Here is a 19113-nt window from a genome sequence, read left to right as displayed (position 1 = left end):
TGAATCAAGCAAAACTGAGATTAAAAATGAATGAGGGAAAACCTGAAAAAACAAATTAATGTCGTAAAACCAAGAAAAGTTTGCTGGGGTGCCTTTGACTGCAGTGATATAAGATCCAGTGACAGTGCTACATCTGTCTTGTAAGATCTCATGGTAATGCTGCACTCACGATCATCTCAGTAACATGAGATCCCACGGCAATGCCACACTCGCCACCAACTCAGTAACATGAGATCCCACGGCAATGCCACAATCGCCACCGTCTCAGCCCCACTCACCACCATCTCAATAACGTGAGATCCCACGGCAGTGCCCCACTCGCCACCGTCTCAGTAACGTGAGATCCCTCGGCAATGCCCCACTCGCCACCGTCTCAGTAACGTGAGATCCCTCGGCAATGCCCCACTCACCACCGTCTCAACCCCACTCACCACCGTCTCAGTAACGTGAGATCCCACGGCAATGTCCCACTCGCCACCGTCTCAATAACATGAGATCCCACGGCAGTGCCGCACTCACGATCGTCTCAGTAACGTGAGATCCCATGGCAGTGCCCCACTCGCCACCATCTCAGTAACGTGAGATCCCACGGCAATCCCCCACTCACCACCGTCTCAGTAACGTGAAATCCCACGGCAATGCCCCACTCGCCACCGTCTCAGTAACGTGAAATCCCACGGCAATGCCCCACTCGCCACCGTCTCAGTAACGTGAGATCCCACGGCAGTGCCCCACTCGCCACCGTCTCAGTATCGTGAGATCCCTCGGCAGTGCCCCACTCGCCACCATCTCAGTATCATGAGATCCCACGGCAATGCCCCACTCACCACCGGCTCAGTATCGTGAGATCCCACGGCAGTGCCCTACTCGCCACCGACTCAGTAACGTGAGATCCCACGGCAATGCCCCACTCACCACCGTCTCAGTAACGTGAGATCCCACGGCAATGCCCCACTCGCCGTCTCAGTAACGTGAGATCCCACGGCAATGCCCCACTCGCCACCGTCTCAGTAATGTGAAATCCCACGGCAATGCCCCACTCACCACCGTCTCAGTAACGTGAAATCTCACGGCAATGCCCCACTCGCCACCGCCTCAGTATTGTGAGATCCCATGGCAATGCCCCACTCGCCGTCTCAGTATTCTGAGATCCCACGGCAATGCCCCATTCGCCACCGTCTCAGTAACGTGAGATCCCACGGCAGTGCCCCACTCGCCACCGTCTCAGTAATGTGAGATCCCACGGCAGTGTCCCCACTCGCCACCGTCTCAGTATCGTGAGATCCCTCGGCAGTGCCCCACTCGCCACCGTCTCAGTATCATGAGATCCCACGGCAATGCCCCACTCACCACCGGCTCAGTATCGTGAGATCCCACGGCAGTGCCCTACTCGCCACCGACTCAGTAACGTGAGATCCCATGGCAATGCCCCAACCGCCACCGTCTCAGTAAAGTGAGATCCCATGGCAATGCCCCACTCGCCGTCTCAGTAACGTGAGATCCCACGGCAATGCCCCACTTGCCACCGTCTCAGTATCGTGAGATCCCATGGCAATGCCTCACTCGCCACCGTCTCAGTATCATGAGATACCACGGCAGTGCCCTACTCGCCACCGACTCAGTAACGTGAGATCCCATGGCAATGCCCCAACCGCCACCGTCTCAGTAACGTGAGATCCCATGGCAATGCCCCACTCACCACCGTCTCAGTATCGTGAGATCCCACGGCAATGCCCCAACCGCCACCGTCTCAGTAACGTGAGATCCCACGGCAATGCCCCACCCACCACCGTCTCAAATGAGATCCCTGCTATTACTACTGCTTATCGCTTCTATAGTGCTTCTATACATATGCAGTGCTGTACAATTACATGTAAAGAAGATCATTTTTGTAACAGCCCACACAGTGGTACACTGAGCATGCAGACTTTACCAAGGATTTTCAAAGTGAACTTAAGGTAAGTCAGTTTTGAAAATCCTTGGGCGGCTGGCGAGAACGCACACAAGTTACCTCGCGCACAGTTACACCTCCTCCAAAAAGGGCGTAGCTTGTACTGGGTAAGTTGGGAGTTGAGGAACAAGAAATAATTCTACTTTTTGGCCACTGTAAGACGCAGGATACTGGGCCTCATGGAGCGTGATCTGCCCCATAATTATCTCTTGGGTTTTTTAACTCTCTCCTCAGTGCGCAGCAGAGAATTGTGCAAAACTGAGTGAAGCGCAAACTTTCACACATAGGCTGAGCTCGTCGGGTTTAGACCGGCTTTTTACGCAGGCAAAACCAGGTTTATGGACATGAATGGCTTTCAAAATTATCCCCAGTCCCTTCTCTGCAGATCTAAACAATTTATTCAAGACAAACAGCTCCAAACAGAGGGAAATCACCAACAAGGCTATGGTCAAAAGAACCAGGGAAGAAAGGTTAAAAGCAGCTTTACATGCATGGACTCATGAAACCTGGAGCAGGTGTAAGGAGCAGGAAGGTGGAAAGCCCAGAACCTGGCGCGGGCGATAGAGGAGGAGGAGGAGGGCCCTCCTCAAGAGGAAGAGTGTGGGGAGACATCAGGGAGGAGAGGTAGCGAGGAATTACAGAATGGTAATCAGAGCCCTAACTGGACACTTATTGGCCGAGGCACCCACTTCCCGCCTTCCCTCACACACAAACGCCGCCTCTACCCTGATCCTCTCCACTCCCTCCTCCAGGGCCAGCGCTTCCATTAAGCAAACCAGGCGGTCACCTAGAACGCCAGCATTTTGGGGACAGCAAAATCCCAAAGCTGCCAGAGAAGGGAGCGCCGTGCTGGAGCTGCCACCAAAAGGGGGAGGGGTCTGCATGACCGAAGGTTCGCCTAAGGGGGCCAAATGCTGCACCGGCCCTGCCTTTCTCCCTCCACTCTGATCCCTCGTCCTCTCTTCCTCTCCAACCTAGACAGAGAGAGGAGAGCTGCATCCTTCCTGGCTTTTTATCCACCGCATTTCCCGGCGTCTGCCCACGTCCCATCCCCCACACGTTCTGGGCCGCTGTGTCGAAACTTTGAAACTTACCCCGCCTGGTAAGGGCACAAAGCCAGGGATGAAACAGCCTTTCAGTTTCAAAACACAACATTTATTAAGCAGCTCAGAGATCTATCATCGCCGGCATTGTTTGCTTTCCATACATACAAAACTCGATGGCAGAAACCGAAGGAAACAAGACTGTGTTTTCCTTAAGGGAGTAAACGGTGCCAGGTATCACAGAATTAACTGCGCACCAGGCAGCGCCAGTCTACTCATCGTTTTAAGATTTGCATTCGTCTTTTATCCACTGTTAAACGTGGCTCGCACATTCTTCCTCCCTCCCCCTGTCTCATCCCCTACGATGGCTGGCACTTTTCCTTCATGTGCCTCTCAGACATCACATATTATGCTTGCTCACTACTTCTTTTGTTCTTGTAGCTTTCTTGGCACCTTCCTATCAGGAATTCACTCTCATGCCGTTCTCAGCCCCAGTTGTTCTGTCTCTGGGCCGACAATTACGTTTTTTTTTTTCTCTTCGGGCCTTTTTATTCCAGTTGCTAGTCGACACGGGGCAGTAATTAACCCCAATCCTCAGCTGCCACCCTCGCCCAGCCCTATTTAAGGCTCTGCTGGTGAGGCCGCCCCTGCCTGGGGCTTCCCAGGCCTCGCGTCCCTGCTCTTCCGCTCCAGCATTCTCCCAGCCTCCTCCGCAGCTGCTTCCGGAGCCGGATTCCCGCCCCGGGCTGCTGGGTCGCGGGGGCCTCCTGCGCCTTCAGCTTGGCGTAGAAGTCAGAGAACCTGTTGTAGAGGATGGAAATGGGCATGCCGTTCAGGATGATGCCGAAAGAGATGCAGAGGAAGGCCACGACCCGCCCCAGCACGGTCTCCGGCACGTTGTCGCCGTAGCCCACGGTGGAGATGCTCACCTGCAAGCAGAGGACGGGAGGAGTTTACAGCTTCGCTCCCCGGCATCGCATGCTAGTATCTGTCTGTCTGTCTGTCTGTGCGGAGGTACCGCATTGAATGTATTTGAGAATAGGACCCAAAGTGGTTAGAAGTGAAGATTCTGCAGTCCCGGGTGCTAACGTGCGGACTGACACTCACTGGGTGGGAGTAACACAGAAACCACCCCAGGGTGGGGTGCCCCATCCAGTCTGCCCAGCAAGCTTTATTTATTCCTTTACTAGCCGTTAAGCCCGTAACAACGTGCTACATTAACAAAAAAAATTTTCGGTCCATTTCCTTCCCACTCCCTCCCCCTCATTCTCCCTCCTCCCTCTAGTCTCCCTCCCTCCCTCCTCTCCCCCCCTCCCCCTCTATTCTCCCTCCCTCCCCTCTTCCTCCCTCTCCCCCCTCCCCCTCTATTCTCCCTCCCTCTCCCCCTCTCCCCCTCCTCCCTCTCCCCTTCCTCCCTCTCTCCTTCCCCCTTCCTCCCTCTCTCCTCCCCCCCTCACTCTCTCCTCCCCCCTCCCCTTCCCCTCACTCTCTCTCTCCTCCTCCTCCTCAGTCACTCCCCCTCTCTCAATCCCCTCCCCTTTCAGATCATCCACAACCGGCAGACGGAAGATCTCTGGGGGGGTCCCTCCCGTGCGTGCGCGGCGCCGCTACTGCTCGCTGCCGCTGCTACTCTCCTCACCACCGCCGCTCCTGCTTCTCACCTCCACTGCTCCTGCGGCCCCAGCGCCATTTTTTTTTTGGGCACGCTCGGCTCTGACTGACATGCTCACCCACACATGCGCGGTACAGCTGCTCTCTACTGCGCATTTGCGGGCCGTCGGTCAGAGCCCATTTATAAGGTAGATTCTGTTAATGTAGCAACTGCGGCGCCGTGCAGGTTAACTCTTCATTTCCACCCTACGTGCTTATCCCAAGCTCTTATGAATTTCATTGCAGTTTTCAACCACCTGTACCTGGGAAATGCTCCCTGCATCTGCTGCTCTCTCTGTGACAAAATATTTCGTATATGAAGAAAACACGCACCCCTCACCCGTCCATGCAGAAAAACCTATCCACTGATTTTTATCAATTGTTAGCATTTTTTTTTAGATCATCAAATAAAAATTGTTTTAATTCTGTTTACCATACTGACATCTACAGAGCCAGAGGTCCCGTCTGCAGGCCGTTATCAAGAAGAGAGAGATGTGAATCAGAAATTGTTAAACTGTTAAATTAAGGGGGGAAAATACCTCAGACAGCGCACCCGGCTGAATGTCGTACAACCACAATTTCTAACGCTGCAGAAAGCCATTTGGCTGCCATCACTGGGGGAAAAAAAACATTTTTGGTTTTTTTTTTTAACATCGATTTAATGCGTGGCCGGGCCTTACTCGCACCCCGCACATTTTAAAAGGGGCCTGGCCGCACGCGTGACCCCGTTACGCGCACAAGAGCCAGGCCTCGGCAGAGGGGGCGGGGCTAGAGCGAGGGGGCGAGGCAGGGGCGGGGCTAGAGCCATTCGTCACTGGGCCGGGAAATCGCGTGCCGGTGCGCGCAACTTACTACAGCTCCTTTGCAGGAGCAAACAAAATGGGGGGGGGCCCTGGGATAGGGGGTGGGTAGGATAGGGGGAGGGGGAGGGAAGTTCCCTCCCAGTCCGCTCCTTAATTGGAACAGACTGGGAGGGAACTGGGGAAGGCCCTGAAGTGTCGCCTTGCGAAAATGGACAAAATCGACGCCCTCCCCCCCAGCGCCCGTCACCGCCACTAATTTTATAACATGTGTGCACGTCCATGTGCACGCGCTGGGTAGCGTGCATGCATTTATTTAAAACCCTACCCCTCTGTGTATTGGTCTATTTATAAGAAATCTTTCCTGGCAGTGTTCCCGAGTCTGCCTCCTTGGAGCTTCGTGTCCTGACCCCTACTTACAATGGAAAAGGCTTGGTTTTCCATGCATCCTGTATCTACAGTAAATGTCTGTATCGTGTCCCCAGGGGGCTCCTCTTTCGGTCCTTCAGCCTCCCCTGCTATGGCTCGTGCTGCAGGCCACACCCCATCCTGGCTGCCTTTCCTTGGACTGCTTCACAGTCTCCAGCACTCAGCACGGTGCTCCCGCTCCCACGGCAGGAAAAAGGCAGCTCTGCCCCGTCCTTTGCAAGGCAGCGGCCCTTCCGTCTCGGGGTCCCCCCCCCCCTCGCCCCCAGGCAGCAGTGCCAGCAGCTGGAGGGGATGGGGGGTCCGAACCCCCACTCCTGCTCCTTGTGACCCTGCGCAACTCTCGCTTCAGCCTCCCTTGCCTCAGGTCCCACCTTACAGAGCAGTTTTAAACCACTGCTATAGCCCATGGAGTACAAAACTGCTCACCCTCCTCGCATTCTGGAAAGGAGGTTGCAGGGGTGGAGCTCGGGACTTTTCAATTTCAAACACATTTTTCTTTCAGGTAAACCCTGCACGTCAGCGAGCGGGTGCAGACGCGGGCGCATGCTCTTCCCAAGGCAATTCTCAAAGTCAGGTTATCCCCATAAGTTCACCTTGGAAAATTAGCATAAAATCTGCGGCTGCAAATGACCTGCGGGCTTTACACCAGTGCAGGCAGTTATAAGCTCACCCCCCCCGGGACTGGAAACCCTCTGGGGCAGAGACCTAGCTACCGTATCCTCCGTCGTAGCTCGCCTCAAGCACGGGACAGAGACTCTGCCAAGTCCTCCAGGGACAGCAGCGCTGGCCCCTCCCATTCTGCAGGTCGCAGTTCCCATCCATGAGCTCCCAGTGTCTTCTGGAAGGGCAGCGAGCCAGCCCCACCCCTCTGAGAGGGAAGCTCCGTCCCTGAACGCTTGCACCCAACCTCCAAGAGAAAGGAAACCTCCGCCGCTGCTAGGAGACAGGAGCTCGCCTCTGAGACAGCGGCCCACCCACCCTTCAATCTGCTGAAAAGGTTGGGTTACTGCCAACTTTTCATGACAAGAGCAGCATTCCCCCCCCCCCCCTATTGCGCGAGTTCTAATCCCACTCTGCCAGCGATTCTGCCCCTTACCCCTGGCATGTCACTCAGGGCCATCCTCGCGGGGAGGGGGCAGAGTGGGGTCCTGCACCCCATCCCTAGCCCTCTCACTTCCTGTACATCCAGGTCAGCCCTGGGCTCACTTTCTCCTCCTGCTCCTCGCTTCTACCTCCTGCTCCTCGCTGAATCTCTCCTGGACGTTTTATAAATCGGCGTCCCCGTGACTCCGTTCTAGCTCTGTACAGATGCATTGGTGCAGCCATGCGGTGAGCGCTGCGTGCAATTCTAGGCCACCCCCATCTCAAGAAAGATGCAGAACTAATAAAAGTTACAGAGAAGGCCAAGGGAAATGATAAAGGGGCTGGATTAGCTCCCTTATGAAGAAAGGCTGACAGGTCAGGGCTCTTCAGCTTGCAAGAGAGAGGGCTGACAATGGCTAGGATAGAGGTTTATAAAATCACCAGCGGGGTGGAACAGGTGAATAAGGAATGGTTATTTACCCTTTCAAAGAGTAGTGGGACAGTCTGTGAAACTAACAAGTAGCAGACTTAAAACAAACCGCAGAAAGTATATTTTCACTCCATGCACAATCAAGCCGGAGGATGTGGTCAAGGCCTCTGGCATCACCGAGTTTAATAAGGACTTGGCCTCCTGTCCCTGCCTTCCCAGCCATTCCTAATCCTTCATGTGGACTTGAAAAGGATTACAGATAATTTACCTTTTGTTTGATTGCTGTGGATTTATGGGGTTGTATTGGACCTTTTTTTCTTTATTTTTGATTTATGTAATAATCAAACATTTAATAAAGATATTTAAAAATAAATAAGTAAATAAATTTAAAAGGACACACACACACACAGGAACATGCACATACAGTCTCCCACACACACACATACAGGCACATACATAGGCTCAGGCAGAGACACATACCCAGGCAGAGGTACACACACACACACACACAGGAACATGCACATACAGTCTCCCCCCCCCACACACACACACAAAAGAACATGCACATACAGTCTCCCATACACACACACACACACAGGAACATGCACATACAGTCTCCCACACACACACATACAGGCACATACATAGGCTCAGGCAGAGACACATACCCAGGCAGAGGTACACACACACACACACAGGAACATGCACATACAGTCTCCCCCCCCACACACACACACAAAGAAACATGCACATACAGTCTCCCGCCACACACATACACACAGGAACATGCACATACAGTGCCCCCCCCCACACGCACACACAAAGGAACATGCACATACAGTCTCCCGCCACACACATACACACAGGAACATGCACATACAGTCTCCCGCCACACACACACAAAGGAACATGCACATACAGTCGTCCCCCCCCCCCCCCCCCACACACACACACAAAGGAACATGCACATACAGTCTCCCGCCACACACACACACACACACACACAGGAACATGCACATACAGTCTCCCCCCCCCACACACACACACAAAGAAACATGCACATACAGTCTCCCGCCACACACATACACACAGGAACATGCACATACAGTCTCCCGCCACACACACACAAAGGAACATGCACATACAGTCGTCCCCCCCCCCCCACACACACACACACAAAGGAACATGCACATACAGTCGTCCCCCCCCCCCCCACACACACACAAAGGAACATGCACATACAGTCTCCCGCCACACACACACACACACACACACAGGAACATGCACATACAGTCTCCCCACACACACACACACAGGCACATGCACATACAGTCTCCCCCCCACACACACACAAATGAACATGCACATACAGTCTCCCCCCCCCACACACACACACACCACAAAGGAACATGCACATAGTCTTCCCCCCCACACACACACACAAAGGAACATGCAGTCTCCCCCCCCCACACACACACACAAAGGAACATGCACATACAGTCTCCCCACACACACACCACACAAAGGAACATGCACATACAGTCTCCCACACACACACAAAGGAACATGCACATACAGTCTCCCCCACACACACACAAAGGAACATGCACATAGTCTTCCCCACACACACACACACACACAAAGGAACATGCACATAGTCTTCCCACACACACACACACACACACACACACACACACACACACAAAGGAACATGCACATACAGTCTTCCCACACACACACACACATACATAGGCTCAGGCAGAGACACATACCCAGGCAGAGGTATACACACACACACAGGAACATGCACATAGTCTCCCACACACACACACACAAAGGAGCATGCACATAGTCTCCCCCCACACACACACACACAAAGGAACATGCACATACAGTGCCCCCCCCCCACACGCACACACAAAGGAACATGCACATACAGTCTCCCCACACACACACACACACAAAGGAACATGCACATACAGTCTCCACACACACAACACACAAAGGAACATGCACATACAGTCTCCCCCCCCCCCACACACACACACAAAAGAACATGCACATACAGTCTCCCATACACACACACACAAAGGAACATGCACGTACAGTCTCTCCACACACACACACAAAGGAACATGCACATAGTCTTCCCCACACACACACAAAGGAACATGCACATAGTCTCCCCACACACACACACAGGAACATGCACAGTCTCCCCCCTCCCACACACACACACAAAGGAACATGCACAGTCTCCCCCCTCCCACACACACACACACACACACAAAAGAACATGCACATAGTCCTCCCCCACACACACACACACACACACACACACACAAAGGAACATGCACATAGTCCTCCCCCCCACACACAGGAACATGCACATACAGTCTCCCCGCCCCCACACACAAAGGAACATGCACATAGTCCTCCCCCCCACACACAGGAACATGCACATACAGTCTCCCCGCCCCCACACACAAAGGAACATGCACATAGTCCTCCCCCCCACACACACACACACAAAGGAACATGCATATACAGTCTCCCACACACACACACACCCCACACACACACATCCCCACACACACACACACAGGCTCAGGCAGAGGTACACACACACACACACATCCCCCACACACACACATCCCCCCCCCCCACACACACACACACAATTCCCACACACACACACACAGGCTGTTATACCCAAGCAACGCTGGGCACGTTTCGCTAGTTGTTCTATAACAGGTTAGGATGGAAAACCAGAGGTCTATTGAGTCCAGGCCTCTTCTGATTGCCTCTCTCTCTCTCTCTGGTAATCAAGAGGAAGTTGAACAAGAAAAGTGAGTATCTACAGCCAGTTCTGCAGTAATGAGAAACTTTCTTCTGGACCCCAAATATGGCAATCTGTTTATGTCTCTGGATCTGCCTTTTCCCCTGGAGTCTAACCATATTATCCTTCACACAGGTCACTAATGCCCATTTCCACTCCTAACATCTCTCCTATTTCTTGCAGTAAAGAATTCTTGCCTCGGTGGCGGGGGGGATAAAATCTATTCCCCCCCCCCAGGCTGAGGAGATGCCCTTGCGCTTTGTTTTTGTTGAGTCTCTCAAACTCAGGTTTCTAGGCAGCCAAGGGCACGGGAGTACCTGCAGGTCCTGACCCAGCAAACCCTGACGAGGCCTTTCTGCTGCTATTGGGAGCATCCATTTTGTGTCAGCAGGGGCAGAGCGTGCAGTGAGGACATCGAGTCCCCTACTTCCTCCAGTGAGCATGGACCTGCTGCCATCGCTTGACGACTGCTGCAGGGCAAAAAGGATTCTTCTGATAGCATCAAATGAGCCCATTTGAGGGAGATCAGCTGGAGGGGTGAGGGGGGGCAGCTGAAATGGACTGGTCAGTCAACTGGGTAAACATGGAGACTAAACCACTGCAGCTGCTTACAAGATTAGAGTTGGTGTCATCTGCAAAAAAAGTTGGCAGTATGGTTGCTACTTACTTCTTGCAGATCATTGATCGAAGATAAAATATTGAACCTCAACCCAACACAGATCCCTGTATGATCTCACTTGCTACCTTATCCTAACCTCAGCTACTTTGAAATGGTATTTAACACCCATTATATCATTTCATGGAATTCCACATCAAATACATTTTGAAAACTCCAGCTCAGTTACTTAAATGAAATATAAACTAAAATGATCACTATTACAGCATTAATATTCCTTTGTAAGGCTCTGGGGGGGGGGTTTGAGAAATTAGTATCAGGAATAACGACACAGGATCAAACTGACCGCTGCCCACCACCAGGTCTCAGGGATGCTGCTGAAATGGCTTCCTGGGTGATCATGCTCCACTGAATGCATGAGAGACGAGAAGGCGAAGATGCCCATGGCAATGAAGAGGAAGAGGCAGAACACCTGCTGGTAGCACTGCCGCAGGGTGAAGCCGAACGCTCTCAGGCCCGTGGAGTGCCGGGCCAATTTCAGAATCCGTAAGACGCGCAGGAGTCGGACGGTTTTCAGCACTTTGCCCAGCTGCCCCACCCTCTCCATCTTCTCTATGTCATTGTGACGGAGGTGCAGGTCCACCTCTTCCAAAAAGTGCTCAAACACCATCTGGACATAAAACGGGAGGATCGCCACCAGGTCCACGAAGTTCAGGGCCGTCTTCAGAAACCTCTTCGGGTCCGGCGCGGAGAGCAGTCGCACCAGGTACTCTGCGGTGAAGAAGGCAACACAGAGACCTTCCACGTGCTCCATACAAGACTTGCCGCTGACCCTGAGCTGCTGCAGCTCCTCCACGGTACTCAGGCACATGGCCACAATGGAGACCAGGACAAAGATGCTGGAGAGGATGGCCACGACCCTGGCAGGGGCCGAAGAGCGGGGGTTCTCCACCAGATTCCAGATCTTCTTCCGAAGCTCGCTGAACCACTTGCCCTCAAAGTGCTCCTCTTGGGCCAGGGGCTCCAATTCGGCTTGCAGCTCCCTCTGGACCTTACGGTGCTCTTCCAGCTCATCCTGGTGCTCCTCGAACAGGCTGTGGCAGCAGCTGTGCGAGTAACTCAGAGGGATTCCCCAGTACTCAATCTCTTCCATGAAGCTGGTCGGGCAAAGCTCGTCCATGACCCACAGGACCCCACTGCAGTAAAAGCGAGCAACGTAACGGAAGACCATCGGATCACGATCAAAGAAATATTCGCTGCGTTCGAAAGAGAAGTCGTCACAGAGGCCTAACTTCCCGTTCAGATCCGTGCAGGCCACCAGCCTTCCAATCCTCGTGCGGGGGTAGCGAGCAGCGGCAGAGGAATCCAGCTGGAAGACGACGCCTCCCACATTGAGGATGAGGAGGCCGGGGCTGGCCCTGGCAAACGCCGAAGGCGCACCAGGCTGCTCCCGGGCCCTTTCCTCCAGGTCCTGCGTGGACCGCCAGGGCTTTACTGAGCCTGCCTGGGCAAACAGAAAGGAGCGGTCATCTCCTTCTGCCCTCGCCCGCTCACCAATCTTCAGGTTTGCGGAGAGACTCGATCGTCTCCTTACCGATCCCTTCATTGTGCTTAGGGGGATTTTCAGGGCAGCGGGGGTGAGTCCTGGTTTCCCAGCGTTGTCTTGTACTTGCTTAAAAGTCCAACCGTTCAGCGCAAACACTGCTGTGTATCGTCCCTTGGACATAAGGGACACCCTTTTCGCATGGGACGTTGCTGTGCGCTGTGTCCCTGCGTCACCAAATCTCCAGCCCCGAGCAAACACTGGGATTATAAGAGACAGATTTAGTAATTACTGTCAAGATGCAGAGATTTTCAAGTAGGAGCTTCCAGTTTCTTAAGTCAGTAATAAGATTGACTCCCCATGCTGTCTTAACCCTTTGGTGATTTTATTTCATAATTTGTAACCCGCTCAATCCAAAATACTTGGCGGTTAATAGATTTCCCACACACATAATGAATCGTCAAAACGATAACACCAAAGAATATAACAAGAAGAAGTAATAAAAATAAAAGACGTCATGATAAAAACCAAAACATACGATAGAAAATGCAGGTACACAAGTCTTAATGACATAAAAATGCACAATCGCATGAATGTATTAAACCACAGATGTACTAAATAAGGAGCCTGCTGAAAATAAGAGGCTTTACTTAACAGGCTTCCTAATAGTTAGGTAACGGGGGCCGGATTTTCCTGCAGAAATATTTTAATCCGATTCCTGTGCTCCTGGAGACTTGCGGTCCTGCACCCGTCGGTCGGCCTGCACCCAGGAGAAGGAAAGGCAAATATCTTTGCTACCAACCCACAGCCGCTTTGGAAGGCCACATGGGATAGCAATGAATGCAGGAAGTGAAGGCTTTCAACCAAAACGGGTTTAAGCATAACAGCGGCCTCCGAGAGAACATGGGAGACATCTGGCAACCAAACCTTATATAAAAATCACCAGGGCTGCTGGAGGGACGCTAAACTGTTACTGCTGGGCCAGGTGTGGGCTCCAGCGGTGCCGTCAGCGCCTTCCTGCAAGCACAGGGTCACCACGGACCAGGAGGTTTTACCCTCCCGTTCCAGGAAAGATCTGTGAGACGATTAGCAAAAGGAAGAGATTAGTGCTTCATCTCTTTAGATTTAGCGCACGCCCGTTCCCGGCCCGGCGGGTAACTTCCCCATGTCCCGTCCCCCCCCTCGTTCACTAAAACACTTTTCCCCCCGTACACACGCACAGAACGGGAGATTGCACCCCGGGGGGGAAGGGAGGGAAAAATGGCCTTCCCAAGGTCACAAGGGGCAGCAGTGGGATTCGATTCTTGCTCTTCCCTGCTTCTCCATCTTCTGCTCCGAGCACTAGGCCTGCTCTCCCCCTCCCCCCCCCCCCCCCCTCCCTCTGTGAGCCCGGGCGTGGAGGACACCCTCACCACCACCCTCCCCCTCCCCGGGAATTATTAAATGAACAGGCGCTGCCATGGATTAAAAATGTTTTATGCTCTTAGAACTGTTTCAGATTCCTCAGGCGACCTTTTCATGTAACGCCACTTTCAGCCCTGGAAAAGGCGGATTATCAGGCAGATAAATTAAAAACGTAAGAGAGATTAACGCTGTGACTGAACTTTCAAGAAAAAGCAGGGCAAAAAAAAAAGGCAGCAGAGTGTTGTGCATGAAAGGGGCATCGTTATAATCCCATGCGAGGTGGTAAGGCAAATCTTACGGGAATCCCAGTCATGCTCCAGGCTTGAAGGTCTGTCCTCCTCCTCCGGCTGCTCCCTGCCAACTCACCTGCACCTCAGGGCCCCCCCCAAAAGCTAGCGTTATACCAGCTCCCCCCTCTCACCCACGCAAAATCTGGCCCCAAAAATCAGCTTAGCTTCCGTTCGGTTCCCAGGATCCTCCCTATCTAATTGGACCTGAACACCCCCCTTCTGGCTGTTATCCATTACCTGCGCCCTCTCTCTCTCTCTTCACTATGACATCTCGGCTCTTCTCCCTGCCTCTCCCCCATATCTGAACGGATGTAGACCCGTCCTCTTTACAGGTCTGTGAGGGGGGGGGGGGGGGGGCGTTAATGCAAATCAGTGATTTACTCTCTCAGATAATAAAACCAGTAGGGGCACTCCATGAAGTTAGCAAGTAGCACATTTAAAACAAATCAAAGAAAAGGGCTACTTGTGCCCAATGAGTCTGCTGAGCCCTCCTCAGGCTCCTGCTTTAAAACGTCTCGCTTCCTAGTTTCTTGGTCTGCCCTATCCCTTTCTTTCAATCTCCCTGCCTGTTCCTTGCCCTTCCCCCTCCCTACCTCTGTCTCTGCCCTGCCCCCCCTCTCTTCTATCCACACTAAAGCTGGTGTGCGGGGGGGGGGGACAGTGGCCCCTGGCCACGTGAAGGCACCCCCTGTCCGACTGGCCTGTGCACTTTTCACACCTCCAAGCCTCTGCCACAGCTCCCAAGCTTCTTCCAGAGGACAGACATCCTGAAAAAGGTCCAGGAGCTCGGCCGCTTCCTGTCCTGTACGCAGCCCTGGAGCTATCCCCAGTCACTCGGCGGCGGCAGCGTCCACTCTGGCTGCCTGCTGTGCAGGAATACATCCGAGCGTGTAAAGAACATATCCTGCCACCACGGTGCCAGGGGTGACCCTTGCCTGCTGGCTGCATTAACTGTTTGAAGTGAGCCGCGTCCTGCTCCTGGGAGGATGGCGTCTGGAGGATGATGCACCGTGCTGTGCTGCCCGCTCGTTGCTTTCATCAGGCTTTATTAGACTGTAAACTCTACTGAGCAGGGACTGTCATTGCATAGGTCATGTAGCACTATAGCAGTGTGTAGTAGGGGTAGCAGCAGCTTGAGCACAGAGAACTGCTCTTTTGCTCTAGAGACAGAAAGTTATAAATACAGATCCTGCAAAGGAGTAACAGAGTGCAGAATGCATAAGAACATAGGAAATTGCCACAGGAGGATTCATCAAGCCCAGCATCCTGCTTCCAACAGTGGCCAATCCAGCTTAAAGATACCTGGCAAGTACCCACACGTTAAACAGATCCTATGCTACTAATGCCAGTAATAAGTAGTGGCTATTCCCATAAGTCAACCTGATTAATAGCAGTTTATTAACGTCTCTTCCAGGAACCTGCACAGACCTTTTTTTAAACCCGGCTACACTAACTGCGTTAACCACATCCTCTGATAATGAATTCCAGAGCTTAATTGTGCTTTGAGTGAAAAAGAATTTCCCCAATTTATTTTAAATGTGCTACTTGCTAACTTCACTGAGTGTGATAACTTGCAGGACTTTGTGAGATTGGAAGCTGGCAGATGAAATTTAACATGGACAAGTGCAAGGTGATGCATATAGGGAAAAATAACCCATGCTATAGTTACACAATGTTAGGTTCTATCTTAGGAGTTACCACCCAGGAAAGAAATGCAGGCGTCAGTAGATAATACATTGAAATCATCAGCCCAGTGTGCTGTGGCGGTCAAAAAAGCAAACAATGTTAGGAATTATTAGGAAGGGAATGGATAATAAAACGGTAGATATGCTAATGCCTCTGTATCGCTCCATGGTGAGACCACGCCTTGAATACTGTGTACAATTCTGGTCGCCACATCTCAAAAAAGATATAATTGCGATGGAGAAGGTACAGAGAAGGGCAACCAAAATGATTTATTTATTTATTTATTATTATACCGAGTTTCATGATATGAATCACATCAACCCGGTTTACAATTAACAATGTGAATAACTGCAGAGAGTAACATGGTAGAAACATTTCCCAATTCGACATCAAATATAATAAGAAACTTAACAAATAAAAACATTGTAACAATATTTAGGATGTGAGGAAGTTACAAAAAACAAGGAAAAATAACTAGGATCTGAAAGGGGAGGAAATTAAAGAAAGAATATTAACATTTTAGCCAACTGTATCAATTAATAAATATGTATAAAATTATAAAATATAGATGGGTAGGAAAGATTGACCAAATATGAATTGTAGTGAAGTATAATAATATGTTGTTGTCACTGCGTGTGAAGTTAGTGGGTTTTTGTTACAGTTCACTAACTTTTGTGTTTATGCTGATGGGTGGAGAATTTAATCCAGATCTGGGAATGCTTTTTTAAAAAGCCAAGTTTTTAGTCTTTTCCTAAAAGTTAGAGCGCATGGTTCTTGTCTTAAGTCCGGGGGGATGGAGTTCCAAAGGATTGGACCTGCAGATGAGAGAGCTCTTGAGCTGTAGGATTTATGATGGTAGGTTTTGGCATGTGGAACCTGTAGTGATTCTTTGTAGTGTTCCCTGATGGGTCTGGCAGATGTGTGTTTTTTAAAAGGGATTTGTAGGTCCAGTTGAGTGTGTTGATGGATGTTCTTGTAGATAATCATGATGGTTTTGTACATAATTCTGAAGTGGATCGGTAACCAATGAAGGTCTTTGAGGATGGGGGAGATGTGGTCAATTTTCCTGGAGTTTGTGAGGATTCTGGCTGCAGTGTTCTGTACCATTTGTAGAGGTTTGGTGTAGGAAGCTGGGAGGCCTAGTAGTAAAGAATTGCAATAATCTAGTTTGGAGAAGATTATTGCTTGTAGGATTGATCTAAAGTCATGCGCGTGGAAAAGTGGCTTTATTCTTTTCAGGATATGTAATTTGTGGAAGCAGTCTTTAGTAGTTTTGTTAATGAATGGTTTGAGGCTAAGACGGTTGTCTAAGATGGCTCCTAGATCTCTTACATGTGTGGTTTGTAGAATGGTTGGAGGCTTTGAAAGTGTGTTGTTGTTTTCAGGTGCTATAAGGAGATATTCCGTTTTCGACGCATTAAGGATTAGGTTAAGGCTGTTAAGGAGGTGTTTGATTTCTAATAGGCAACTATCCCAGTATTCCATGATAAGGGGAATGGAACAGCTCCCCTATGAGGAAAGACTAAAGAGGTTAGGACTTTTCAGTTTGGAGAAGAGACGGCTGAGGGGGGGGGGGATATGATAGAGGTGTTTAAAATCATGAAAGGACTTGAACAGGTTAATGTAAATCGGTTATTTACTTTCTCGGATAATAAAAGCACTAGCGGCACTCCAAGAAGTTAGCAAGTAGCTCATTTAAAACAAATCAAGGAAAATATTTTTTCACTCAGCACCTGCTTAAGCTTTGGAATTCATTGCCAGAGGATGTGGTTAGTGCAGTTAGTGTAACTGGGTTTAAAAAAGGTTTGGATAAGGTCCTAGAGGAAAAAATCCATAAACTGCTATTAATCAGTAAGGAAGAGAAGCTTGAGATCTATTTAATGTTTGGGTAATTGCCAGGTTCTTATGGCCTGGATTGGCCACTGTTGGAAACAGGATGCTGGGCTTGAGGGACCCTTGGCCTGACTCAATATGACATGTCTTATGTTCTTATGTTAAATAAGTGATTCAGCTTTACCCGTTCTAGACCTCTCATGATTTTAAACACCTCTATCATATCCCCCCTCAGTCGTCTCTTCTCCAAGCTGAAAAGTCCTAACCTCTTCTGCCTTTCCTCATAGGGGAGCTGTTCCATTCCCCTTATTTTGCCATCTTGGGGCATGCCCACCAAATATGAACATATGCACCAATGTGGCCGCACCCCCTCCAGCACTCCTCTGGAAAAGGTTTGAATTTATGTAAAGTTACAGGAGTGTAGTGCCACCGCTGGAGTAACGTGTAACAGTTTTCCTGTAGGCCCAGTGGAGACGGAGCATTTATGAGCCATAGCATATATAACAATCCTTTTCTTCTAAAGTGGTCTGAAAATCTAGTTCCCAGGATGTGCGATGTTTGGGCTCGTCAGGGTGCTTGCCAATAAGAAGGGCATAGATTTTGGATATAACACCTCTAATTGTTGTGGCATGTTTACAAAAGTTTTCAAATAACGTTCCGGTCAATCGGAGATGGCCCCTTCTCAACCCCTCTGTGGACAAAATGATATAACTTAGCATAATGCAAAAAGTCAGTACCAGCAAGTGAATATTGAGCACAGATTTGTGTACAAGACATGAGGGTACCCTGTTGTTGAACATGGTCTAATCCAGTAATTCCCGCTTGAGCCCATTGCCTCGTAGTCACAGAGATGTCAGAGGTGGGGGTATACAGAATTAGAATGCAAAAAAAAGTCATCAAGGAGGATGGCACGGTCCCCTCCAATGTAGCTTTCCACTGATGTCAAATCCTAAGAGTAGTGTGTAGTGCGCAAGGAAAATACTGAGTGAGGCTGCCAGGGTAATGCTGCTATTGGGAAGGTCCCCAACAATGCTTGTTCTAACCGCACCCATGGTGGGGGGGGGGTCATGGGAACGATGTAAGGTTAACTAGCGCACGCAGCTGAGCTGCACAAAAATACCAGGCCAGGTTAGGCAGGTGTAAACCACCCCTGTTCTTTGGTTGGTATAGTGTGGCCCTAGCGACCCCAGGTTGGTTCCAGTGGTTTTTTTGCTTGGGGATCGACCCATACTGAGGAGCTGCAGGTGGCACTAGTGCTGTATATATAGCGCTGCCTCAAGGTTTTTTTTTTCTCTGCCTCCATCTGCTGGGGGGGGGGGGGGGGGGGGGGGAGTGCATACCCCACTGGTCTGGACTGATCTGTGGTATTACAGGAATGAAAATGAGCAGGTAAGACCCAATTTCCCTTTTCCTAACGTACCATTAGCCTTGTCGGTCCCTGAAAGCTTCATCTGTAATCGTGTGGCTCTCAGAGAAGCTCTAATTCAGGCACGCAGGTGCCGAGGGGCCCTGTCGT

The 19113-nt window shown here is 50.9% G+C and overlaps 1 protein-coding gene across 1 annotated transcript; it reads right to left on the bottom strand.

Annotated features, from left to right (window-relative positions):
• Positions 1-3611: 3611 nt before the first annotated feature.
• Positions 3612-12447, bottom strand: LOC115097633 (potassium voltage-gated channel subfamily V member 2-like). The gene is made up of 2 exons (XM_029613572.1): positions 11188-12447; positions 3612-3923 (listed from the first exon to the last, which is right to left on the bottom strand). Exons 1-2 carry the CDS (start codon positions 12445-12447, stop codon positions 3612-3614), a joined length of 1572 nt encoding a protein of 523 aa, XP_029469432.1.
• Between the last annotated feature and the right edge of the window lie 6666 nt (positions 12448-19113).

This window comes from Rhinatrema bivittatum, chromosome 8 (assembly GCF_901001135.1).
Source record: "Rhinatrema bivittatum chromosome 8, aRhiBiv1.1, whole genome shotgun sequence".
NCBI classification, from domain to species: domain Eukaryota; kingdom Metazoa; phylum Chordata; class Amphibia; order Gymnophiona; family Rhinatrematidae; genus Rhinatrema; species Rhinatrema bivittatum.
Note: the sequence above shows the minus strand (reverse complement) of the source record. Positions and strands in the feature narration are given on the sequence as shown.

Coding starts and splice junctions, on each gene's coding strand:
- LOC115097633 (XM_029613572.1), bottom strand. CDS start 12,447: ATGAAGGGATCGGTAAGGAGACGATCGAGTCTCTCCGCAAACCTGAAG. Junction 3,924..11,187: donor AGACCTGGTGGTGGGCAGCG/GTCAGTTTGATC, acceptor CTCTGCTTGCAG/GTGAGCATCTCCACCGTGGG.